Genomic DNA, 27209 nt, shown 5'->3' with positions numbered 1-27209 from the left:
GTTATAGAATTCTTTTAAAATATACTTTATTGATATGGCTAACATTGAGGAAGGTTTATCAAATGTGGACTTTGAACTGTTCTTTTTTGAAGACTTTTGTTTATATAATTTGCATTATCTGTTTCATAAACTTCTATAGAACTTAAAAGTTTTATAAAAAATTTTTTTACTACTCTTAAGTTTTTAAAACTTTATCTTATGGAAACTGTTAAATATATTGAGAAACAGAATGGTATCATGAATTCTATATACAACACCTGTTTTATCAGTTATCAACTCGTGGCTAGTCTTGTTTTATATGAGTACTCCTTCACCTACTTGGAATATTTTGAAGCAAATATCTGAGATGGTGTATCATTTCATCTGTACACATTGAAGTATGTACATTTGTAATTGATTTTAAACATAAATCACAATACCTTCAAAATTTAATTGTATTCTATTTTATGAAACAACTAGTGATTTAGTACTTTTAAGAATGAAAATTAGTCTTTATGTAATTAACATTGTGATTTCTGTTTTTAAAATTTATTTTTAACTGGAGGATATGTCCGACGCAGGATACAGCATGCTTGGGGCTGGTGCACGGTGATGACCCGGAGAGATGTTATGGGGAGGGAGGTGGGAGGGGGGGGTTCATGTTTGGGAACACATATACACCCGTGGTGGATTCATGTCAATGTATGGCAAAACCAATACAGTATTGTAAAGTAAAATAAAGTAAAAATAAAAATTAAAAAAAAAAAAAAAGAAAAAACTGGAGGATAGTTGCTTTGCAATGTTATATTGGTTTTCTGCCGTACATCAACATGAATCAGCCATAGGCATACACATGTCTCCTCCCTCTTGAACCTCCCTCCCCCCTCCTGCTCCATCCCACCACTGTTGTCACAGAGCACCAGGCTGAGTTCCCTGTGTTTATAGCAGCTTGCCATTAGCTATCTATTCTAGACATGAGAACAATGTGGTTTCTTTTGCACTTTGTGTCTGTTAAAGAAAATACAACTCTGTGGTGAATTGAAGTCATTAGTTGCTGTTGTTACTTATGTCACTGCCAGGAAAAGTGAAAAATTTTTAACTAATTATTCTTAAAGACAGTCATTTATAGTTCTGAATCTATAAGTAAATGTGGTTCCAGATTGCTTTTTAAATTTAAAGAATTAAGTAAAATGTAAATGGGAAATTTTCCTCTCTGTAGTTTTACATTTTTGCATATATAATGCCAAATGATTGAAGTAGTGAAGTGACTTTTCCATGTTATAAATGAAATTATTATAATTTTATTTTATTTCCCATTGGGTTTATGAAAAACACTAATAAACTTTTTTCAAAAAAACGTCAAGAATTGGAAACATATTCAGAGTTTTAAGAATGAGTATTCTTTGTGTAGAATTAATCATTGCAATATACCATTGTTTTCATTAGAAACTTATTTTTTTCCCAACAGCCATGCACTGAAGTATTATTTATAGATATATTCCATGAATATAATCAGACTCTAACTCCTGTACTTTTAGAAATGATGCAAACACTTCAAGGTGAGGTATATTTTGTGATATTTTGATTTAGCTATTAATCAGTGTTCAAAAAAATATTTTGAGTTCCTGCTATGATGTGTTTCCTGGATCATATACCAGACATGAATTTGAGAAAGACTGAATGTGTGCTTTTCTGAGAGAGTAGCCTTCAAAATAGAAAATAAGAATGGCAGTTCACAAATGAGACAGGCCTTGGTTGTGATAGTTAGATTTTGCTCTAGTAAGCATACTAAAATAGTGGGCAGTCATGTATATTGCTTGGGGGAAAGAATCTATTTGGAGCATGTTGTGAGAAGTACTGGGTGAAAAAGTTAAAATAATAAATGTTAGCTTCATGACGGTGGGAGTGGAAAGAATGTAATGGATTTAAGAGAGAACTATGAAGTGAAATGGGTGGCACTTGATCTTTGTACATAAGTAATTATTTAACTATTAAAAGTGATTTGTCATTTCTGACTATTCTGATATAGTGTAAATTTCAGGGAGGAGGCCTTGAATACACCTTTTTTGCTCACCCTGTTCCCAGTGTCTGGTACACAGAGTAACTGTTTGTTGATTGATTGACTTTTGGCAATTAACTCACACTGCAATTAACTCACACTGCTGGGCAAGGGAATCTTACACAGATTATTTGATTGATTTGGGCAGGAGTCGAATTGTAAGGGATCAAGTGTTGAGTAGGTGGTACTGTAAGGAAATAAAGGTAGGAGGATCTCCTGTAGAGAAGGAAATTCTTGACCTTGTTCATACCATCAGAGGGTAGCTCACTTTTTAGGCTTTTGTTTTCTCAAAAATCTAATGGAGTGTTCCTGCTTAAATTATAAACCAAGGGAGTGAATGAGCTATCCATCAAGTTTTTTGTGTTCATTTAAAAGATAATATGAGCATTCATTGTAGTTTCATATAGATTGATTTCTGATGTACAGTTATTTCCTAATTTCTTAATGCAATATTATAGATTCTTAAATTTGGTAATATACTGCTGAAGTTACCTTTTTTGTTGTTGTGCTTAGAACATTATTTCCATTTTCTCCCATCCATGTATTTTTATTAAACCACTTCAGGAAACTGGTTAAGCTAATTAGGTTACCCTCTGGTAAGCTGCTCTATGATGGTAAGGTTTACAGTGATTTCAGAGTTTAGTTATTTTCTTTCCAGTTCTGGAGTGATTTGCTTATATAGGGCTGTATGCTTAAGAAATCATATTTAACAGCAGAAAAGTGCTTTGGTAAACTTGCTAGGAATCTTTCTGTCCTAAAGAAGTATGCTTACTGAGTAAACTAAACTGTGTTCTTTGTGTCTTAACTGTGGTCTTCTCCTTCTGGATAGTCATGCAGGGACTGCCAGCTCTTTATTCTGGTTTCCACGTTACGTAATGGTTCTCATTTACATTTTTCATTTTGTTGTCAAATCTTTAATGTATTGTCATAACCTGGCTTATTTTTCATATTTAGAAAAATAAAACTTTCTGTATGAATTGCCTATTCTTGTTCTTTTTTTTTTTTCTTCCTATTGTGGGATTCATCTTTTTATTCTTTTTAAAAATTTTCTCTTATAATCATGATATAATACAGTAGTTAGCAATTTTACATATATTTTCTAGAGTGTTGCTTGATATAACATTTTCCAAATATGTTATAATGGTTTCTAAAGCTGTAGTATGGCTCTACGTGTTGTAACTGTCTTCTCTAATGATGATGATAAAAAACTGAAACTTTCTCTTATATATTTAATATCCACAAAATACATTGTAGTTAGCTGAATTGAGAAACTAGCAAATTGAGTTTAAGTGTTTTTTAAAAACTAGTTTTAATTTACCCTTGCTGATACTTGTTTTTTCAGGTCCCACTAATGTGGAAGATATGAATGCACTATTAATCAAAGATGCTGGTATGTTAAATGAAAATGATTTAGAAACATTTATTTCTTCAGTACAGTGTGTCTGTTTTGTGGCAGGTGTTATGCTCGGAGAGTTGGATTACAAGGATATTTAAAATTTAGGAATTATCTGGTGATAGAGAGTGAGCAAACAGTTGATTATAACAGTACCAGTTGATTAATGCTAGAATAGATGGTAATCAGGTACAGTTGATTATAACATAATATCAGTTGATTAATGCTAAAATAGATGGTAATCAGGTAGTGCCGTGGAAAACTACAAGGTATTAATAATAGTTTTGGTGTACCCAGGGAGCGTCTCGTAAAGAAGTATTCTGTGAGGACACAGGATAAGTGAGGGTTAATAAGTGGCGAAGGGTGGTTCCAGATAAAAGGAGTGGTATGGACAGAAGCTTGAAGGCAAGAGGGATAAGCACAGTTAAGTTTTGCATTGGGAGTATTTGATTTAATTGGAACATAGTGTTTAAGGGTTTGTGGTGAGAAAGAGTCTGGAAAGAGGGTTATCAGGGACCTTAGCATAAATCCTTGCATCCATTTGGAAGTGGATGTTATTTTTATAGTTTGACATGAATGATTTTAAATGAATGTATCTTTCTCTTTGAAAACACTGAATATTTAAGAGCAACATAGAGTGATGTAATTTAAATGTTTCTAAAATGTTTGTTTAAATAATTTCCTGGATTAACGCATTGTAGATTTCCCTTTATTAACTTATTACATATTTCAAAGTAGTCTTTAAGATTTATTTTCTTACATAAAGACATTTAGCACTTGGCCCAGTATTTGAAATTAATTCTTTTTTAAAAATCTTCTTCTTAGTGTATAATGCTGTTGGATTAGCGGCTTATGAGTTGTTTGACAGTGTTGATTTTGATCAGTGGTTTAAAAACCAACTTCTTCCAGAATTGCAAGTGATTCACAATAGGCAAGTATAAAACCTTGTGTTTGTTATACACTTATCTTACCTTACTGATTTTTTAATGATGACTAGAAGGTGTTAAAATTGCTTAAAATTTAAAAAAAAAATCATAGCATGACTTAGCTAATAGTGTCTAATGTAGAAAGGAATAAGACTTGAATCTTATAACTGAAAAATAAGCAAAGTCATTTGTTATTATGTTATTTTACTTCTAATGTGAATTGTGACATGTCTGAAGTATTTGATAAGATAGTTGGCAGGATGAAATTTTATGCAGAGATAATGGAAGATAGAGATCTCTGAATTCTAGACGAAGATTATGTACAAAAGGAAGCCAGCTGAGACTTAGCAGAGGCTAGGGCTGATGTCAAAAGGAGCATAAACAAGTAATATCGATGAAAGGTGGCTGTCTGAGGATCACAGAGCATTGCAAGTCTGTGGGGAAAAGAAATTGCAGTGGCACCATGGCAGAAAGCATTTGGAGACACTTAAGGCTCTTTTTAAGGTGTCTACTTCAGTAGTAAAGATCAGTCTGACAACTTAGTAAGTAGGACTTTTGCCCGATTTTAATTTTAGGTAATGAATGAGTAAGATGGAAGGGGAAAAAGCATTTCATAATTTGTATAAATTTTTCTTCATTTAAAATTAGACACTTAAAAATTTTCAGGAACCTTTTTTTCTTGTTTTGAATTGGGAAGTTCTAGGGATTTATTTCTGTAAATGTGGTACTTATCAGAATGCTCAGTATACAGTCATAGAACAGTTAACATCGCTACCTTAATACATGAATAGATTCATGTATGGATCATTTTATAAATATTTAGAGCAATAGAATTGTTAGCTAGAGATGCTTTAAAGGTAATTTTCACCATTAAGTAGCTATCTTTTCAGTTTTCAGTCAGTTATTCAATCAGGAAATGTTTTCAGCACTGGGATTTGCTGTGGCCTGTTGGGGCAGTGGTGATTAAAATGTTTTTCAACTCTGCCCTCTGGTTGCTAGTGAGCCTTTGATGGAGAGAATGCCTTCAGTATTGAGACAGATTTGCAGTTTGATTGTCCTTAAATCCTAGAGGCTATTTAGTCTAGAGCCGTGCCATCTAGTACAATAGCTTTTAAATATGGTTACTGAGTACTTGAAACGTACTTAGTGCAAATGAGGAAATGACTTTAATTAACTAAAATTTGAATTTAAAACTAAAGCAGTGTAAAATATATATTGATGACATATTGAAGTGATAATATTTTGAATATATTGCAATAAGTGAAAATGTTAAATTTTCATATGTATCTTTTACTTTAAGGTGGGTACTAATAAACTTAAAATTGCATATTTTGCTTACATTATGTTTCTTTCGGACAAAACTGGTCTAGACCCGTATTTCTCAAACTTTAATATGCATATAAATCACCTGGTGAACTGGTTAAAATACAGGTTCTAAGGTTTAGGTCTTGGTCAGATTGTGTGATTCTGTCATCCTTCCAGCTAATGATCCTGTGGGTCTGGGATTCACACTTTGAGGAGCAAACTGACCCTTACTATTAACTTTGCCTAGAAGTGACTGTCATCTTAGAATCTGAACCTTTCTGAGCTTCATTCTCTTTGTCTCGAATGTTGAATGTGGTAATCCCAGAGATCTCAGTCCAAAATGGAAGATTCTGTGATTCCTTCATGTTCTCTATACAAGTCTTGTTTACTTCTACCTCTGTGACTGTTCAAATCATCCCTATCCCTTGAAAAGGCATTTTTTCAGTTTTCTGCCCCCAATACTATTTATCTTAGTGAAGTGAGTGCAAGTCGCTCAGTCATGCCGACTGTTTGTGACCCCATGGACTGTAGACTGCCAGGCTCTTCTGTCCATGGGATTCTCCAGGCAGGAATATTGGAGTGTGTAGCTGTTCCCTTCTCCACCAGATCTTCCTAACCCAGGACTCGAATCCAGGTCTCCTGCATTGCAGGCGGATTCTTTACTGTCTGAGCCACCAGGAAATGCTGTTCAAATCCCATCTCCCTCTGCCTGCTCTTCTCTCTTATGTTTTTGCGATCCTAGTCTAAAGTTTTGTGGCCTTTAACTCTTTTAGATATGTTAAATATTTTGAGAGCAGGAAATGTACTTTTTATTGGAACTTTAATGAGTAATTCTTTATATGTGTTTAATAATCTTAAAATATTGTAATTTTCTAAAAGGTGTGTTATATTCCTTAGTTTACTACATTGTCACCCAGAAATATCATCTTGCCACTAAATAAATATAATACCGAGAGCTTGTGTCTACAATTCTTGGACATAGATGGTTTTTCCCTTTGCCTTAAGAACCTTCATTTTCTTTAGCAAAGATGGCCATAGAGAAACAAGTGTATGTACATGTTACTGTAAATATCTTAAGTCTAGAAATTTCTCACAGTGTTTTCAAAATAATCTTTGTGAGATGAACAGAATTGGGATTAGAAAATTGTGTACTGAAGTTCCTTTATTTTTATTATTATTATTACTTCTTAATAGCCTCTCCTGCCCCAGGGTTTGGGACATCAGCTGCTTACACCTATTAAGATGAACTATTTTTGGTTACCTGAAGAATAGAAGTGAACTTGGCTTTTATGTACATATCTATGTTGTAATTACTTAATACAGAATAATCAGATTTATAATATGTCTGCTAAGAATTTTCAGTTTTTTAGATCAGAACTTTGTTGTTAGTATTTATACTGTGGTGCATTTAAAAGTAGCTTTTAGATTTTTGTATAAAATGTATATTGCTTTCTTATTACATTTTAGATTTAAATGATGAAATACGCTTAGTGAAATAGGCTTCTTAAAATATATAACATTTTAATTGCATGGTTTTCCCATCTAGGTATAAGCCATTGCGGCGCAGGGTGATTTGGCTCATCGGTCAGTGGATTTCTGTGAAATTCAAGTCTGACTTAAGACCCATGTTATATGAAGCAATATGTAACTTGCTTCAGGATCAAGACTTAGTGGTATGTTGCTTAAATGTCTTAAAAGAGTTCTTCATAAGTTTAACATATGTCAAAGTTCAAATTCAGAAATGGTTTATATCTTTCTTTAGAATGTTGGCAGTCTTTCAATGCTGTAGTTATTCCTTGGTGAGAAGTTTGATTTGAAGGAAGAAAGTCTTTTTAACGCCGTTTGCCCTTCTCATCACTAGTCAATGAAAAAAATTAACCAAAGTCTACTAATCTGTAATTATTTATAATTTTTTAGTACAAATAAAAGAAGGCAGTTTTCTTTAAAAAAAAAAATCCCTTTATAGCTTAAATATCCTTTTTCTTATTCAAGATAGAATTTGTAATTTTCACGTTTGAGCTAACACCGTAATCTGTTTTATCCTTACTGTTGATTCTTTTTTTGTCTTTCAGTTTTGAGAAGTTTTTTTTTTTTTTTTAGTTTTGTTTTAGACTTTAAAATTGTTTATTTTAGGATTTTTTCTTCATGTGTAGCATTTCACATAATATTCTTGATTTTGTGTTACTGAAAACTTGATAATGACTTCTTCATTGCTTTGTTCCACTTCAGTAGGTTTGTTGCTTTATTTTATGTTGATTACTCAGAGAGCTTTTTTTTTTTAAAAGAGGTTTTCCCTCAGTGCTTTATGCCTGAGTGAGAATACATTCATGACTTACTGTACTTTGTCTTGTACTTAGATTTGACTCCAGCATAGTCTTTAAAAAGTGACTCTGGTTGTCTTTTTCAAAGTTTCAAATTATTTGTAGGTAAAATTAAATGATCCCCCCCCCCCAAATTATAATAAGATCTTGTTTAATCATTTCTCAGTATTCTACCTTAAAACATTTTTTTCAACCTACCTGATTACCCTGTCTTCCAGCAAAGGTTTGGGTCATTTTTCTCATTTTTACATGTATCCATGATAATATAAACTATTTTTAATGTTTAACAAAAGAAAACATAATTAGGGAAATTACAAAATTAAGAAAACATCATAATTGCAGAAGCATGATGCATTCTAAAGGCAAATAGAACTGATCTTTGGATTTTCTGCTTAAATGTTACTTACTTTGTATAAATAATTGAGAATTTACTCTAAATATCATTCTATAATTATTAAATAGTTTAAGGAACCCCTGCTTCAACAAGGGAATCTAGTTTTATTTTATCATGTTTAAATTCTTAGAAGTTCATTGATAATATCTAAGCTCTTTCTAAGAATACTGTTTGCTGGAATTAATTTACTTTTGTAAATAGAATAAATTCTGTTTATTTAGAATAAAGCATTTATAAGATTTAAGTTTTGTTTTCCTTCTTGGAAATATTATTTGCTATTCTGTCAATGGTGTCAGAGAGAAGACATTAAATGCTTTATGTGAAAGTGTTACAAAAGATATAAATTTCAGGTAAATTTTCTTTGGAAAAGAGAAATTTCTTGAATTTTTTTTTTCTTCTTTCTTTAATGAATCTTTTGGGAAAGAAATGAAGAGAAAAATGAGTCATTTTGGTCAACACTTTAAAAGTAGAACATTAATTCTATCCCATTAACATTAACATTATTGGGCAAAAGGGTTTCATGACAAGTTTGGAAAACACTGAACTACATATTCAAATAATCCTCTTTCCTATAGCATCAATCAAAATATTAAAAATGTACATTGATTGTGTTGTGACTATCCAAGATGACAAATACATTAATATCCAAGGAATGCACTTTGAGGAAATGCTGTTGCAGATACAGCTTTTGCCCCTTTGCTGTACGTCTTTTGGTGGCTATGTCTCATTTGTTTGTTATAACTTAAGAAAACAGTGTTTTGTAAGGCACTAAGTTAACACTGCATAGTTTACCCACCTCCTTTTTCTTTTAAGTACTTTTAAGATCAATAGTATGTAAGATATACTGTTCTAATTTCAACTTGTGAGAAATGCTGGCTAATGAAATGTAGGAAGATACCATATACATATAGACATATGCAACAATGTACAAGTGTTCAGACATATATGTACAAACATACATACAACTGCATTTGTATGTATATACACATATGAAAAAAGTGAAAGTGCTAGTTGCTCAGTCGCTTTGCAGCCCCATGGACTGTGTCCCGCCAGGCTCCTCTGTCGATGGAATTCTCCAGGCAAGAATACTGCAGTGGGTAGCCATTCCCTTCTCCAGGGGATCTTCCCTACGGTGGGATCAAACCCAGGTCTCCTGCATTGCAGGCGGATTTTTTACCATCTGAGCCACCAGGCACGCCCATATACTTTGTGGGTGTATGTACACATTTACACATATACACACACACAAAACACATAGATTCTCATGAATCTAAATCTTCTTTGGCTGTCAGAGTCCATGTTCTCTTGCTTGATTTCTGCTCTTATGTAGATGGGATACATATAATTGTAGTTGTCTGTGTGGCTTCCTAGTATTATAGACATGTTATTACAAGGCTGGCTATGGCAGAATAGAGATAGTACAGCAGCTGGGAAAACCAGCTTCTCCAGTTGGTATCAGTTCAGTCAGTCAGTTCAGTTGCTCACTTGTGTCCGTATCTTTGCGACCCCATGGACTGCAGCACACCAGGCCTCCCTGTCCATCACTAACTCCCAGAGCTTACTCAAACTCATGTCCATCGAGTTGGTGATGCCATCCAACCATCTCATCCTCTGTCGTCCCCTTCTCCTCCTGCCTTCAATCTTTTCCCAGCATCACGGTCTTTTCCAGTGAGTCAGTTCTTTGCATCAGGTGGCTGAAGAATTCAGCTTCAGCATCAGTCCTTCCAGTGAATCTGATTTCCTTTAGGATTGACTGGTTTGATCTCCTTGCAGTCTAGGGGACTCTCAAGGGTCTTCTCTAACACCACAGTTCAAAAGCATCAATTCTTTCACGTTCAGCTTTCTTTATAGTCCAACTCTCACATCCATACATGACTACTGGAAATACCATAACTTTGACTAGGCGGACCTTTGTTGGCAAAGTAATATCTCTGCTTTTTAATATGCTGTCTAGGTTGGTCATAGCTTTTCTTCCAAGGAGCAAGCCAGACATCCTGGAATGGGAAGTCAAGTGGACCTTAGGAAGCATCACTATGAACATAGCAAATGGAGGTGACAGAATTCCAGTTGAGCTATTTCAAATCCTAAAAGATGATGCTGTGATAGTGCTGCACTCAATATGCCAGCAAATTTGGAAAACTCAGCAGTGCACAGGACTGGAAAAGGTCAGTTTTCATTCTAATCCCAAAGAAAGGCAATGCCAAAGAATGTTCAAACTATTGCACAATTGCACTCATCTCACACGCTGGTAAAATAATGCTCAAAATTCTCCAAACCAGGCTTCACAGTACTTGAAACCTGAACTTCCAGATGTTCAAGCTGGTTTTAGGAAAGGCAGAGGAACCAGAGATTAAATTGCCAACGTTCATTGGATCATTGAGAAAGCAAGAGAGTTCCAGAAAAACATCTACTTCTGCTTTATTGACTATGCCAAAACCTTTGACTGTGTGGATTCCAACAAACTGTGGAAAGTTCTTACAGAGATGGGATACCAGACCAACTGACCTGCCTCCTGAGAATTTTATGCAGGTCAAGAAGCAACAGTTAGAAGCGGACATGGAACAGCAGACTGGTTCAAAATTGGGAAAGGAGTACGTCAAGGCTATATATTATCACCCTGCTTATTTAACTTATATGCAGATTATGTCATGCGAAATGCCAGGCTGGATGAAGCACAAGCTGGAATCAAGATTGCTGGGAGAAATATCAATAATCTCAGATATGCAGATGACACCACCCTTATGGCAGAAAGTGAAGAAGAACTCAAGAACCTCTTGATGAAAGTGAAAAGAGGAGAGTGAAAAAGCTGGCTTAAAATTCAACATTCAGAAAACTAAGATCATGGCATCTGGTCCTATCACTTCATAGCAAATAGAAGAGGAAATAGGACTATTAAAAATTTTTTTTTTTTTATGAGCAAGGAAGGTTTATTGGAGGGCCATGCAAGCAAGGAGCACAGGGAGCTTATGCTGAAAAACCTCAAACTCCGGATTCTTTAAAATTTTATAATATGGGAAACTACTGTGTGGAGTAAGTCTCTATCCTTGTGAGTCGCACAATGATGTTTGATCCAGGGGATTATAATGCAAGTTGAGTGAAAATTGTTTGGTTTATTTGAAATAGTATTACAACTTTTCATCAGTATTTTGTAATTAAAACTTGGGCAAGGGATAGTCAGTAATTATTGATGATACTGCAATATTTGAAAAATTTTTTTTGTAATGTTGGAAATTTTGATTAGGTTTAATATAATGCTAATGCTACTTTGAAAATTTGTACTTCTCAGTTTATTTCTGACTCATCTTTAAAAAGCGGATGCTTTTAATTTTTTTACTTTTTAAAAGTTAAGAATTATATCAAGTAAAGAGAAAATTTCAGTGACTAAGATTAGAGCTACCTGGTTTTCCATATTTCTATTGTAATATTTTAAGTATGTAAGAAATAAAACATTACAAATGCAGTGAAATCTCTGCATCTTTCTTTTCTCCCACCTGTGTCTTTCTGTGCTCATTCTGTTGTCTTTTTGTTGAGCAGAGTTTTTTAATTTTAGTGTAATCAGGTTTATTGATTTCTTTTTTCTATTTTGTTGTTTTTGTTTCTTGTTTCAAAAATTGGTTTTCTTCATACTTGCTTCTTTATTCCATCTGGGATTTATTTATTAACATGATATCAAGTAAGGTTCCATTTTTATTACTTTTTTAATAAAGATAACAGTGCTCCAGTGTTTATTGCAAAATCCATTTAAAAAGTATCTTCTGCATGTTTTCTTCCATTCCTCTAGAACATGTTACTTAGTAGATGCACTGCTTATTTATGGCAAGTTTCAGATTTTAGAATGTTATTCAGTTCAGTTCAGTCTCTCAGTCGTGTCCCGACTCTGCGACCCCATGAATCGCAGCACACCAGGCTTCCCTGTCCATCACCAACTTCCAGAGTTCACTCAGACTCATGTCCATCGAGTCAGTGATGCCATTCAGCCATCTCATTACCACACTATAAATAGAATGGCTAAATTTTTGATGAGAGGAAGTTTTGTTTTATAGGACTCTAGATGATTCTCTAACCAGAATATTCGATTTACATACAGGGCTGCTTTAGTTGTAAGCTTTCTGACCCATTAATGTCTTTCAATTTTTGAAATTATAAGTAATTTAAAAAACTCATTTTTACTTAGGTTATTTATTCAGTGTTCAATAAAGCAAGCGGTAGTTGCTTGAAAATTAGTGTTAGTGTACTCTGATAAGGACTTCCCTGGTGGCTTACATGGTAAAGTGTCTGCCTACAATGCAGGAGACCCAGGTTCAATCCCTGGATAGGGAAGATCTGGAGAAGGAAATGGCAACCCACTCCAGTATTCTTGCCTGGAAAATCCCATGGATGGAGGAGCCTGGAAGGTATAGTCCATGGGGTTGCAAAGAGTCTGACATGACTCTATGACTTCACTTTCACTTTCACTTTTCACTTTGACTCTTATAAGAGGCAATATATAATGTATGTTGTGGTACAACCAGGAGATTTATAGTTTGGGGATGGGTGTTTCGGGGTTATTGTCTGTCAAGCAAAGAAAAGGCCATCCACATGGGCAGATTGACTGCCAGCGTAGCAATAGTGAATTTTCTAGATGGAGTTTAAGAAGGCACTTTGGCATGCACATGACCTCAGCAGATCCTGAATACATGGGGAGTTGCAGCTGGGATCTGGGCAGAGGTAGTTTTAAACAAGGTACATTAAAACTCTCCTATCTTTTCACTTTTGTGTCTTTCATGGGTCTCCCAATTCTATCAGACTTTCTATCTTACAGTTTTGATTTTGTTTTCCCACGTGTCCATCCTTCATGTCTCAAAAACACTATTACAGAGTTTTACCCACTTGTCCCTCCTTCATGTCTCAAAGCACTGTTTTAAACTTTGCGTTAGTCTGTGTTTTCACAAAATGAATTCTGAATTCACTTATATTCAGCAAATATAATTTCCAAAGAAAACATAAAAAAATCTGTGTTTGAGCCATAAATTCCTAGGACACTCTAAAGCCAGGAGGAAAGGCAGCCTTAATCTAGTAAGTTTCTTGTAGTCCATTTTGGTTTTGTATTGATATGTCTGGTATCCGTATTGCATGAAAATGAGCTTTAGAATTTTTTTCTTAAAAGGAAATGAGTAAATGGAAGGTTTTTGTTTTTTTCAGTCCTTTTAGAAACTTATTTACATTGCTTGTTTCAGAATAAATACATTAAAATATTGTAATTCAGTGATCTTGACTTTATTGCAGAATAGAATAAAAAGCGTACTGTAGTAGTTCCAAGTAGTAAAAGAGCCAGTGAGTAGGATAATATTATTCATATTAATGTATCTCTTATGCCTAGCATCGAGTCAGAAAAATAGAAAATATTTAATGAAACAGTTGAGATAAGGATAAAAGATTATAAAGTTATTACTCTGTTTCTCTTCAGCAGAGAAATAGAATCTATTTCAAAATTATTCTCTCATGTCTGTCTTACATTTTCCTGATGGTTTAAGTCCCTGAGACACTGCCATTTCTTTCGGTCCCAGCACCTTGCTCACTGCTTTAGTGTGTGAAATTCCCTCCACTGCTGTGGGCAGGGTGGTAGGGGTCAAGCACTAGGTTCTTCCAAGCCTGGACCTCAGCTCAACCACCGTGACAGTTAACGAGAAGGCTCATTCCCATGCTGGTCATGGCAGTGTCTAGTTACTCTTGCCTTTATGTAGCAACCAGTCTTCTTTGGAAGTAGTGCTAACTTGTGGTTCCTTCTTGTTCATTTCTCTGTTGCTGTCATGCTTCTCTGGAATCCTTCCAATGATTCTGATGGCTTGGTGGCTCTTGTTTGCCCCCGTATGGAATTACTTTGTTATGGTTTTAGAAGTTTTTTGATGTCTCAGATGAATGTGTAGGGTAGACTCAGGCTGAGTTCATAGTCTGAATCTGGTTCTCTCCTTAAGAGGTCTGTGTCTTTTGTGTGAAAAGTCATGTTTAGAGTCTGGTTAAGGGAAAATTTTGTTTGTTTTGTTTCATTTTCTTGCATTTATTTATTATTTATTGAGTTGTGTGTTAGAAATTGTCAGACTTTCTTCTGCCCATCTTTTATCCAATTCCCCTACTCTTCAATCTAGAAATTCAGGTTCTGACTTTCTCCTCCCATAACCTGTGAATTGCTGCAAAATTCATTGTCCCTATGCAATAAGTGCTTCCTGTTTCTTCTTTAGCTCAGGAATAGCTAATTTTGTTTTTCTTTATGTTTGTCATTTTAAGTGCTCTTTTTTTTTTTTTTTTTAAAGCTGATGCTCTTTTCTTCCCCTTATGATCTGACTTCCTATTCTTGTAGTTAAAGTGCAGGCAAGTCATCATGACTCAGTTTATCTTTTTGTGTGTATGGAATACTGCACTGCCTTCCCTTTGTTAGGAGGGAAAACACATTTAGTTTTCATTCAGGTGTCTCTTTCCTATACTTATGTGTGTAAATGTCATTGTTGTGGGTAACGTGCATCTCTGATCCTTTTGTGGAGGAAGATGAATGAAGATTTAAGGATAAGTTGCTGCTGGCAGTTTGATTTCCTTTGGGTGGGGGGCATGTTTCATGTCCTGTTGTTTGTGAATTAAATTTCTGCCACAGTGCCAGTTGTATGCCTCACCATGTACTAAATACCAACAATTTGAAGATCCTAGAAATGATTCATGTTCTCAAGGGAATTATCCTGTTTTTAAGCTCTTCATATTAGCCATTTTTATTAATGATTGTTTAATATCTGGGTGTTTTTTCCCCCTGCTGGATTGTAAGCTTTTCTGATAACAAAGACTAAGTGTATTTTGTTCTTGTTCAGTCACTTAGTCATGTCCGACTCTTTGCAACCCCATGTTCTGCAGCACAGCAGGCTTCTCTGTCTTTCACTATCTCCCAGAGTTTGCTCAAATTCATGTCCATTGAGTCAGTGATGCTATCTAACCATGTCATCCTCTGCCGCCCTCTTTTCCTTTTGCCTTCAGTCTTTCCTAGCATCAGGGTCTTTTCCAGTGAGTTAGCCTTTCGCATCAGGTGGCCAAAATATTGGAGCTTTAGCATCAGTCCTTCCAATGCATATTTAGGGTTGGTTTCCTTTCAGATTGACTGGATTGATCTCCTTGCAGTCCAGGGGACTCTCAAATGCTCTGCTGCTGCTGCTAAATCACTTCAGTCGTGTCCGACTCTGTGTGACCCCAGAGTGGGTTGCCATTTCCTTCTCCAGTGCATGAAAGTGAAAAGTGAAAGGGAAGTCGCTCAGTTGTGTCCGACTCTTCGCGACCCCATGGACTGCAGCCTACCAGGCTTCTCCGTCCATGGCATTTTCCAGGCAAGAGTACTGGAGTGGGGTGCCATCTCCCTCTCCGTCAAATGCTCTGCAGCATCACAATTCAGAAGCATCAATTCATTGGTGCTCAGCCTTTTTTATGGTCCAACTCTCACATCTGTACATGACTACTGAAAAACTGTAGCTTTGACTACATGGGCTTTTGTCGGCAGAGTGACGTCTCTGCTTCCTGGTATGTTGTCTAGGCCTGTCATAGGTTTCCTTCCAGGGAGCAAGGATCTTTCAATTTCATGGCTGCAGTCACCATCAGCAGTGATTTTGGAGTCCAAGAAAATAAAATCTGTCACTGCTTCCACTTTTACCCCTTCTATTTTCCATGAAGTGACGGGACCAGATGCCATAAACCTCATTTTTTGAAATGTTGAGTTTTAAGCCAGCTTTTTCACTCTCCTCTTTCACCCTCATCAAGAGGCTCTTTGGTTCCTTTTTGCTTTCTGCCATTAGAATGGTATCATCTGCATATCTGAATTTGTTGTTATTTCTCCTGGCATTCTTAATTCCAGCCTGTGATTCATCTAGCCCAGCATTTCTCCTGATGTAGTCTGCATATAAGTTAAGTAAACAGAGTGGCAATATACAGCGTTGCAGTCCAGGGGACTCTCAAATCTTCTGCAGCACCACAATTCAGAAGCATTAATTCTTTCGCACTCAGCGAAAGAGTCCAACTCTCTTTCATTATAGTTCAGCTCTCACATCTGTACATAACTACTGAAAAACGATAGCTTTGTTTTGGTCAGCATATGTGTTTTGGTCAGCAGAGTGATATCTCTGCTTCTTAATACTCCTTTCCCAATTTTGAACCAGTCTGTTGTTCCATATTTGGTTCTAACTGTTGCTTTTTGACTTGCATACAGGTTTCTCAGGAGACAGGTAAGGTGGTCTGATACTCCCATCTCTTTAAGAAGTTCCACAGTTTGTTGTGATCTGCACAATCAAAGGCTTTAGGGTAGTCAATGAAGCAGGAGTAGATGTTTTTCTGGAATTCCCTTGCATCCTCTATAATCCAGTGAATGTTGGCAGCTTGATCTCTGGTTCCTGTGCCTTTTCTAAACCCAGCTTGTACATCTGGAAGTTCTTGGTTCACCTACTGCTGAAGACTAGTTTGAAGGATTTTGAGCATAACCTTTCTAGCATGTGAAATGAGCACAATTCTATGGAAGCATTCTTTGGTACTGCCCTTCTTTGGGATTGGAATGAAAACTGACCGTTTCCAGTCCTATGGCCCCTGCTGAGTTTTACAAATTTGCGGACTTATTGAGTGCAGTACTTTAACATCAACATCTTTTAGCATTTGAAATACCTCGGCTGGAATTCCACCATCTCTACTAGCTTTGTTTGCAGTAATGCTTCCTAAGGCTCATTTGACTTCACCCTCCAGAATGCCTGGCTCTAGTTGAGTGACCACACCATCGTAGCTGTCTGGCTCACTAAGACCTTTTTTGTATAGTTCTGTGTATTCTTGCCACCATAATCTCTACTGTTTCTGTTAGGTCCTTACCATTTCTGTCCTTTATTATGCCCACCCTTGCATAAAATGTTCCCTTGATGTCTCCAGTTTTTTCTTTTTTTTTTTTTTTCTTTTGTTTTATTTTTATTTTTTAAAATTTTAAAATCTTTAATTCTTACATGCGTTCCCAAACATGAACCCCCCTCCCACCTCCCTCCCCATAACATCTCTCTGGGTCATCCCCATGCACCAGCTCCAAGCATGCTGTATCCTGCATCAGACATAGACTGGCGATTCAATTCTTACATGATAGTATACATGTTAGAATGTCATTCTCCCAAATCATCCCACCCTCTCCCTCTCCCTCTGAGTCCAAAAGTCCATTATACACATCTGTGTCTCTTTCCCTGTCTTGCATACAGGGTCGTCATTGCCATCTTCCTAAATTCCATATATATGTGTTAGTATACTGTATTGGTGTTTTTCTTTCTGGCTTACTTCACTCTGTATAATCGGCTCCAGTTTCATCCATCTCATCAGAACTGATTCAAATGAATTCTTTTTAACGGCTGAGTAATACTCCATTGTGTATATGTACCACAGCTTTCTTATCCATTCATCTGCTGATGGACATCTAGGTTGTTTCCATGTCCTAGCTATTGTAAACAGTGCTGCGATGAACATTGGGATACATGTGTCTCTTTCAATTCTGGTTTCCTCAGTGTGTATGCCCAGCAGTGGGATTGCTGGGTCATAAGGTCTTCCCCATTCTCTTGTTTTTTTCTGCTTTTTTGCACTGTTCATTTAGGAGGGCCTTCTTGTCTCTCCTTGCTGTTCTCTGGAACTCTGCATTCAGTTGGGTGTATCTTTCCCTTTCTCCCTTGCTTTTCGCTTATCTTCTTTCCTCAGCTCCTCAGACAACTATTTTGCCTTCTTGGGTCTCTTTTTCTTGGGGATGGTTTTGCTCACTGTCTCCTGTACATTGTTACGAATCTCCTTCTGTAGTTTTGCAGGCACTCTGTCTACCAGATCTAATCCCTTGAATCTATCTGTAATCTCCACTGAATAATCTTAAGGGATTTGATACAGGTCATACCTGAACTGCCGAGTGGTTTGTCCTACTTTCTTCAGCTGAATGAAGCCTGAATTTTCAATAAGGAGCTAATGATTTGAGCCACAGTCAGCTCCCCATCTTGTTTTTGCTGAATGTGTAGAGCTTCTCTGTCTTCGGCTGCAAAAAATGTAAATCAGTCTGATTTCAGTATTGACCATTTGGTGATGTCCATGTGTAGAGTTGTCTCTTGTGTTGTTGGAAAAAGGTGTTTGCTATGACCAGTTCATTCTCTTGGTGGAATTCTGTTAGCCTTTGCCCTGCTTCATTTTGTACTCCTCGGCCAAACTTGCGTGGTAGTCCAGGTATCTCTTTACTTCCTGCTTTTGCATTTTGAATTCCTATGATGAAAAGGACATCTTTTCTTTTTTTGGTGTTAGTTCTAGAAGGTCTCATATGTCTTTGTAGAACTGGTTAACTTCACCTTCTTCGGCATCAGCGGTAGGGGCATAGGCTTGGATTACTGTGACATTGAATGGCTTGCCTTGGAGATGAACTGAGATCATTCTGTCCATTTTGAGACTGCACCCAAGTACTTCATTTCAGACTCTTCTGTTGACTGTGAGGACTACTCCATTTCTTCCAAGGGATTCTTGCCCACAGTAATGGATATGATGGTCATCTGAATTAAGTTCATCCATTCCCATCCGTTTTAGTTCACTAATTTATTTCACTGATTGATGGACTAAGATGTCAGTGTTCACTCTTGCCGTCTCATGCTTACATCCGAATTTACCTTGATTCATGGACCTGACATTTCAGACTCGTATGCAGTATTGTTTTTTACACCGTCATCAGACACATCCACAACTGAACATTGTTTCTGCTTTGGCCCTGCTGCTTCGTTTTTTCTGGAGCTCTTCGTAATCGCCCTCCACTTTTCTCCAGTAGCATACTGGACACCTTCTGACCTGGGGGACTCATTTTATAGTGTCGTATCCTTTTGCCTTTTCATACTGTTCGTGGGGTTCTTGTGGTAAGAATACTGGAGTGGTTTGCGATTCCTTTCTCCAGCAAACCGTGTTTTGTCAGAACTCTTTACTGTGACTTGTCCGTCTTGGGTGACCCTGCATGGCATGGCTCACAGCTGCATTGAGTTAGGCAAGCCCCTTAGTCGTGACAGGGTTGTGATCCAGGAAGAGGAAGTGTGTCTTCCTCAACTCTTTTTCTGCAACACCCAACACAATGCCTGGGAGAAATAGTTCCTTGTTGAACATTTTTAATTGCATGAGTATGTCATCTTTTCATTAGGTCATTTCATAGTAGAATACTTGGCATAGAGCTTTATGTATGTTGGATAATCAGCACATTTGTTAAATCATTTAAAAATCTAGAAATGTTCATGTTACCTTTAGAAACAATGAAAACAAAGAAAAAGCAGATGAGAAAGTACCTGCACACTAGGTTCTTAGAATCTAGTGTACTTAACTAATTTGATGAACGTGACTAGTAAGGACCTCAAGTCCTCGGAAGTTCCTGTAAAATGATCGAAACTGTTTCTTTGTAGAAAATGACTGCAAAGGGAAAACCAGTCGCTATTACAGGTGTGGCAAGTGTAATAGCATCTAAAAAAGTAAAGGCTCTTGGTCAGGAGATTAAAATTTTGGACACATTATTTTGCAGAGTAGCATATAGAGTTTAGTCACGGCTTGAGTTTGCATTACTTGGTGTGGAAGTGGAGTGTGGTAGCCTGTGCCAGTCAGCTGGCCAGGTCACAGGTAAAACCTGGACGGAAATGTAGAATATGCTGTCGTGATACGGTTTTCCCAGGTAACAGCTGATACACGCACGCAAAAATGTGATTTGGCAAGGTCAAGAGCTTGTACAAAGCTCTTGTGGACTTTGAGATTTAGAAAATCGCAGACTTTATCTTTCGGTTGTTTTAAGAACTTCCTGTAACTTAGGTTACAGGTGGCAGTTTGTGTTCTTTTTCCCCCTCCCCTTTCTTTCTCTTCTCCCTGCTCCATCTTCACTTAACATCCTCCAGCTTCCCTAGGCCCGCCCTGTTTTCCTGCTTCTCTTCTCTGGTTCTCAACTTGCCCTTTCCCTCTGGCAAGATCTTCACAGTCTTTTCTCTCAGTCTCACAGTCTCTACAGATTTATGGCAAATTATTTTTCTTCCTGGAGTACGGACTGGATTAAGCAAATCATGGTTAACTGAGAAGAGTGGGAAATAATACAATTTTTCTTTTTAGCCCTTGCTTGCAAAGAAGAATGTCTTTTTATTTCTAGATGTTAATGTACCTTGTAACTTTAATATTAACAAAAAGAATAGAGAAAGTGATATGTGATACATTTTTTTCTCATTCTTATTAACGATGTTTACTAATTCCAGAATGATTCAAATTTCACAATAATACTTTCTTTTTAGGTCCGTATTGAAACAGCTACAACTTTGAAATTAAATATCCTTTAAATATTCTAAGAATACTTCACTGCAAGGCATTTTAGCAACACTTTAAAATTAATTATTTTTAAAATGTAATTTATGACATAGTTTAAAATTAATTTTTTATTGGTTTGTTATATTTGGTTTTTACAAAATTTTTTTCCTGATAAATTTCATATATTCTCAATTTCATGTATTCTCAGTATTCCTTAACTGCTGTTTACCTGTTGATGATTTTGAGTTTAGAACAGATCAGTTTCTGCCGGTAAGAATATTTATTTCACGTTTTATAAAAATTTCTGCTTATGTCTTTTGAATATTGAGTTATTTTATAGCTGAAATTGTATGTATCTATTATTTAGTAAAGCTGCTTTCAAAAGTATGTTTAGATTATTTGGGAAGTGATTGCTTGTATTGATAACTTTAATTTCAGTAATTCTGTTTGTTTTGTTTCATCATCTTGTTCTCCATTTTAGAGGTGACTGCTGCACTTTCTGTTCTCACTAGTGTAAGGCATCTACTCATTTCATATCCGTCTGTTACTTTTCATCCTTAGGTCATCCCCCTCTGTTGTCTGTGTATAAATGTCTGTCCTACACGAGAGTGCAAATTACCTGAAAAGCACAATACCTAGTCTTACACTTTTTTTTTCCTTCACTCAATCCTCAGCACCTATTTTGTTTCCACATAGTTGTCACTCAGTAAACACTTGTTAAATATGTCAGTATGATTGGGGCCTGAGTGTTTGGTTTTCTTGAGAAGGCTAGACAAGAAAACTTTATGGTAAAATATCTGCCTTTATTTCTTATGAGGTCATAAATGGGTACACTTGGAGAGCAGAAATTTTTCTTTAATAGGAGAATCACTAAATGCTTTTGGATGAAAGATGTTTTACCAATCTGTTTAAAAGTGAATCAAATATCTGAAAGAGCTAACGTTTCTGTCTCTGACATCCTCTGATTTGTTAATTTCTACTATAATTTTCGCAATATAGAAGTTAAAAGCCAGACATAAGGTTTTTGTTTTCTGTTTCCTAATCAGAAACATTCTGTTGTACTATAATTACAAGTATTTGTCTATAAAAATTTATATCAGAAAGCTGGTGTGTGAGTGCAGTAATGGCGTTCCTCTTGCTATAATGAGTAGACGTTGCAAAACAACAGGCATATGTGGAAAAGAAGTGACAAAGCGCTTCTAAAAGTTGAATTAGCTGTATAAACTTTGAACACAGAAACTTCAGACACACTTTTTCTCTGAAAACATTTGTGGATGAATTAAATTCGAAAACGGGCACGTTTAACAGCAATAAAGAATACGATCACTGCCCTAAATATTGGCAACTTAACCAATGTGAAGATGTATAGGTAATGCTCAGGTATTGTCTATTTGCCTTTTATTTCTTTGATATTATGACTTAATTTTACTACTTATTCCGTCTTTATGTGGAGGTTTTTTGCATTTCTGTACCAAACTTTTATCTTTTCTTTTACCTGCAGTACTTGGAAACCATGTTCACACTACTCTTTCAGTTACTTCAGCAAGTTACAGAGTGCGACACGAAGATGCATGTTTTACATGTCCTTTCTTGCGTGATTGAAAGGGTCAACGTGCAGGTAATTTTGTTGTAAACATGAAAATAAATGTTAGAGAAATATGTAGAAGATATGTAGAATCCATTAACATCTTTGTACACATTGTTTAAGTGTACATTCATTAAAATGGTCTATTGGTTCTGTAATGGTTGTGATTTCAGTTCTGTATCAAAATTGACTTTTATACTTGGTGTTTTTAAAAAAATGACCTAAGAAAATGAAAACATAAAAAACTGGATCAACAATGTAGTGTTGTTTGTTAGAAAGCAAAATTATATATATTTTATAAAATTCAGTTTATATTGAATAATATTTTTACAGTTTAAGATGTTTGAGTGCATACTCACAAGTGTCAGTCAGCAAATACAAATATTCTCAGAAATCTGTTGTTTTTACCTTAAAAACTGAGTGTGTTTTGCAGTCTAGGCCATGTTATATCCATCACTGGTTTAATGTAAAAATAATACGTAAAGTTTTTAACAGTAAATTATTATTTAATTGTATTCAGCCTCCCTTATCACCCTTAATGTCTGTGAAAAATTGATAATCCAGGAACCACACTGTAATTATCCTGTAATTTCTTACATCCACGTTTACACTGCATTATTTTTATTTGAAAAGTGCTGAGTAAATCTGTGAGGTATTAATTAGGAAAAGATAACTTTAAGTCCACAGTCCTGGAGTCTGCTTCTGAATCTATTAGTGAATTCTGACACCTTGAACCTGCTTATTAATTCTAAAGCAGTTGACAAGAATTGCTATCAATTATTGAGTAATGATAAGTTTCCAACTCCTGTGCCAGGTGATTTGCGTATATTTCTCATTTAATCCTTAAAAAAAACCTTTGGATGGGAATTAGAATTCATTATCTTGAACAATTTGAGGCTTCAAGAAATTTGCCAAAGTTCAGACATTTTAGTGGCCTTGATAATATTCAAACTCATCGTTAACCTTCTCACTGGTAGTTTAGCAGGAGACTCAGGTTCAATCTCTGGGTCGGCAAGCTCCCCTGGAGAAGGGAATGGCAACCCATTCCAGTATTCTTTCCTGGAGAATCCCATGAGCAGAGGAGTATGGCAGGCTATAGTTTATAGGGTCACAAAGAGTTGGACATGACTGAGCAACTAACACTAACTGACTAACTGAACTCAACGTTATATTGATGTAACACCAGTTGCAGTTTTGAGTGACCATTAATCATTTTGAGCAGATTTGAGTGCTGCTGTCTAAAAGTAGTAATATCTTAAAATTTTTTAACACTTGTGTTTCTTATGACATTAATTACATTATGTCATTTTTTATATTGGTTTATCAATAACATTGAGAGGATTTATTTGGTCATTGAGACTGTGTTTTAAACTTATTTCAAGTCCCTGTCTCTGCTCTTGGGCTTGGACATGGTCTTGAACCTTGAGTCCTCATGTATAAAATGGTAAAGATAAAGACTACTCTCAAGGATTCCTGAGTGTAAAATTATCACAGATATTTAATATTAAATGTTAATATGCAGATTACTATACAGTTGCAATAAATTATTTAAAAATTGATTATATTGTAGAAGCAAGATTTGCAGTTTTTTAAATAATCTTATTTAGATATCATCCGGCTAATGGGAATTTCTTAAAGAAGGTTTTTTTTTTCTTTTTGTAGAAATGAATTTTCTTACCCCATTTCCCCAAACCGCTAAACCTTTTCCCACATAAGTTTAACATTACTCTTGCTTAGTAAATTTAAAAATACTTTTGCTTCTAACCATGGTTATCTTGCACAGCACAAATAGCCTAAGCAGCTCATATGTCTATATCATTAGTAAATAAGATATAATTATCCATTAGTACTTTTTGTTTTTAGAACATGAATAGGAAAGGGTTATGAAAAATGTTTTCAGGAAAAAACATTTTCCTGTGTTAACATTTGAACAACACCATCACTTAAATATCCTTCAGATATATGATTTTCGTCTACTAGATTGCAAACATTTTGAGCCATCTTACAGCGGTACTTTCTGACACATAACAGTTTTTGAAGTTTTAGGGAAATCACCATCTTTATACGATAGCTTGAAATGTTTTGAAGATTATATTTCCTTTTTCTAAAAAAAGTAATTGAAAACCTGTAAGTAAATTATTCCGGTTCAGGGATTCTATGAATACACAGTCAGGAAAAAAATGTGTTAATCATCAAGTAAGATGTCAGGTAAGCAGTCTTTGGACTTAAGCATTTCTGAAGGAAAAGAACAAAATTAAAAATGGAAGAGCCAGTGTGAGATGGTAAATACTCTGTTGAAAGTGTTAGCTAAAATGGGATGTTAATGGAGACTTACTTTTTAAGTTCCCTTGTGAATGGAGCCTTTGTTGCAACGTTTGTTAGTCTGCCACATGTTCGAGTTTCACTTGTTTTTCTAATGTGTTATGAATGAAAGTGGGCATCTTCCGGTGCAGAATGAACGCATAAGACTATAATGCTCATAGTAAAGCCCCATAGTAGAGCCCCGCCCCATTCTATTTTTTTGGAGTAGAGATGCCAAAACATGAGTACTCTCATCTCAGTTGTGTTACGCTGATGGTTCACTTTCTGTTGTGGGATATTTAGCCTGATATCTATAAAATATTCTTAATTCCATGTGTTTTTTAAATGTTATTTCAATGTGAAAAAGGCAGGCAAGGAAGCAGGAAGAAAATAAAGGAAGATGTTTCAGGGGAGAGGCAGCTAGAGAGAAATAGAACAAAGTAATAGTACAAATTAAGTCTGTATTTTGTTTTCCAAGCAAACCTCCTCATAACAGACAATAATTTCTATAACATGAACAAATAATGTATTTGCAGCTAAATTTTAAGGGAATCTCTGTAATTTCTAGCATTGTTATTTTTAAAGAACTTGGAAATTTATCCAATAAGCCATTATATCTTATTTGGCTGAAATAAAAGTTTTGTAAAAATAGTTATTCATTTAATCACCAAAATTAATGTTGTTTAGTCACCTTCTATTTTCCAAAGAGGAACTAAAGAGTTTGGCAATATGAATTCCGACCTTTATGTTCAATTGAAAACTTCTATTTTAAATGTCATATCCATTGTTGTTATCTTGTTTTTAACAACATTAGATCAATGATGAATAGAAATTTTCTTAAACTATGCAGCATTCCACCATGATTGCTTATGTAAATTAATTTGAAAACTATTAACCCAGTTGTTCAGTGAAAAATATTATAATCTTTCCTCAACTTCTCATTCATACTGCTTATCCAGTTCATCATTAAATACTATTATAACCATCTTCAGAATATATCTCAAATCTAAATACAACTCACAATTTCTATTTTTTCTTACATCCTTGGTCCAAGATTATATGTTCTTTTTCAAGGGGATATGGAGTCACCTCCTAATTGGCCTTCCAGATCATATTCTTTTCTTAAAAAATAATTATTTTATTGAAATAGAGTTGATTTACAATGTTGTGTTAATTTCTATTATACAGTAAAGTGATTCAGTTATTAAAAAAATAAATAAATGTTATTTCAATAACTGATCATTGGTCTACCGAAAACGCATAATCACTTGAAGAAATGTTTATAGTATTTTTTTTTCTTTTACATGTTTTCACTGAAAAATTTTAAATATGCAGACATGATGTAGTAAATCACTACCCGTATATTCTTCACTTCATTTCATCACAGCACTTTACCTTAGTATATTAGACCTCTCCTTCTTAATCATAATCATCATTAGATTCAGAGAACTCAACACTGATGGAGCCCTGTATTCTGATGTCAAGTCCATATTCAGGGTTTCTCAGTTGCTCCGATGGTTTATTTTTTGCCTCCCTCCTCCTAACCTAAGGAAATGTGTCTGGTTCTCATGTCTTCACTGTGTTTTCTAATCGCCAGCCCCTTTTAAAAATCTTTTACAACACTGAATCTATGAGTGATTTTTAAAATAGTGTCTTTGAAACATTAATTTTAATTTAGAGCATACTCTAATGAACAGCTGAGACTGGGACATAAATATTTCATGACTTTCAAATGTAATTGGGTGCTTGGTTCTGTTATTCACCTGGTCTATAATTCATAGCACATATTTCCTTTCTTCCATGCCTTGGAAGATATTCTGTTTAATTTGTTCAAAACCAAAACTTTCCTTATCAGTAAAACATGCTATTTTTAGTTGAATATGAATGTGTTAGTTACTCTGAAACCTGTTTTTATGTATTAACAGGTCTGCCTTTATAAGTTAATTGGAGGGATCTTTGAGATAGAGCACTTAGCAAAATTAAGTGCTCAATAAATATCTGTTAAAATAATATTCAGAATTGGATACATGAAGAATCTCTTAATATTTATTCAGTTTTGTCTCACTGAAATATTTGGGCAAATATTTAACTTCTTATCTTTCTGCATCTCCTCTCCTAAACCTGGGGAACAAATCTTAGGGATTTTTTTTTTGGTATACTTTTAGTGTATGATGTTTTATAAGCAGAATAGAGAAATTCTTCCTGTTTCTGGGAGCAGTTTTTTTGTTTTAATTATTGGCGTATAATGCTTTACAATATTGTCTTCGTTTCTGCTGTATAACAAGGTGAATCAGCCATATGTATGGGAGAAATTTTTAATTTTTAGTCCTTGGGATTGATAGTACTGCAACTGTGAAACTCTGGTGTTTTGTTTTATCTGTGTACGCTCATCAGATCAGTTCCAAATACTGGGTGACTGTAGGCCTAAACCTGGAGTGCAGTTTCCAGGTTCTGTGTGGAATCAGATTCCATTTTATTTTCCAAAAATCTCACTATCAAGCCTTGGTGTGTGTGATGTAGGGGATATTTTTTAAAACTGGTGAAGTTAATCCATATTGGGGTTAACAGTTTTATCCTTTGAAAAGGATTAAGGGTTCATGTGGTTACCTTTATATCCTCTGCTTTTTGGTGGCTGGTCTTCAAGGC

General features: G+C 35.3%; 1 protein-coding gene across 3 annotated transcripts in view; it reads left to right on the top strand.

Moving 5' to 3' along the window:
- Positions 1-27209, top strand: part of IPO11 (importin 11) — a 190186-nt gene that overhangs the window by 59780 nt on the left and 103197 nt on the right. For all 3 annotated transcript variants that reach the window (XM_005694660.2, XM_005694661.3, XM_013972789.2), the window contains exons 13-19: positions 1448-1538; positions 3381-3428; positions 4257-4362; positions 7209-7335; positions 20665-20698; positions 20907-20947; positions 22179-22295. In XM_005694660.2, the coding sequence (XP_005694717.1) occupies positions 1448-1538; positions 3381-3428; positions 4257-4362; positions 7209-7335; positions 20665-20698; positions 20907-20947; positions 22179-22295 (564 nt within the window). The remainder of the gene's footprint in view (positions 1-1447; positions 1539-3380; positions 3429-4256; positions 4363-7208; positions 7336-20664; positions 20699-20906; positions 20948-22178; positions 22296-27209) is intronic.

Source organism: Capra hircus, chromosome 20, assembly GCF_001704415.2.
Source record: "Capra hircus breed San Clemente chromosome 20, ASM170441v1, whole genome shotgun sequence".
In the NCBI taxonomy this organism is placed as follows: Eukaryota; Metazoa; Chordata; class Mammalia; order Artiodactyla; family Bovidae; genus Capra; species Capra hircus.
The sequence above is the reverse complement of the archived record's forward strand: the minus strand, read 5'-3'. Positions and strand labels throughout refer to the sequence as shown.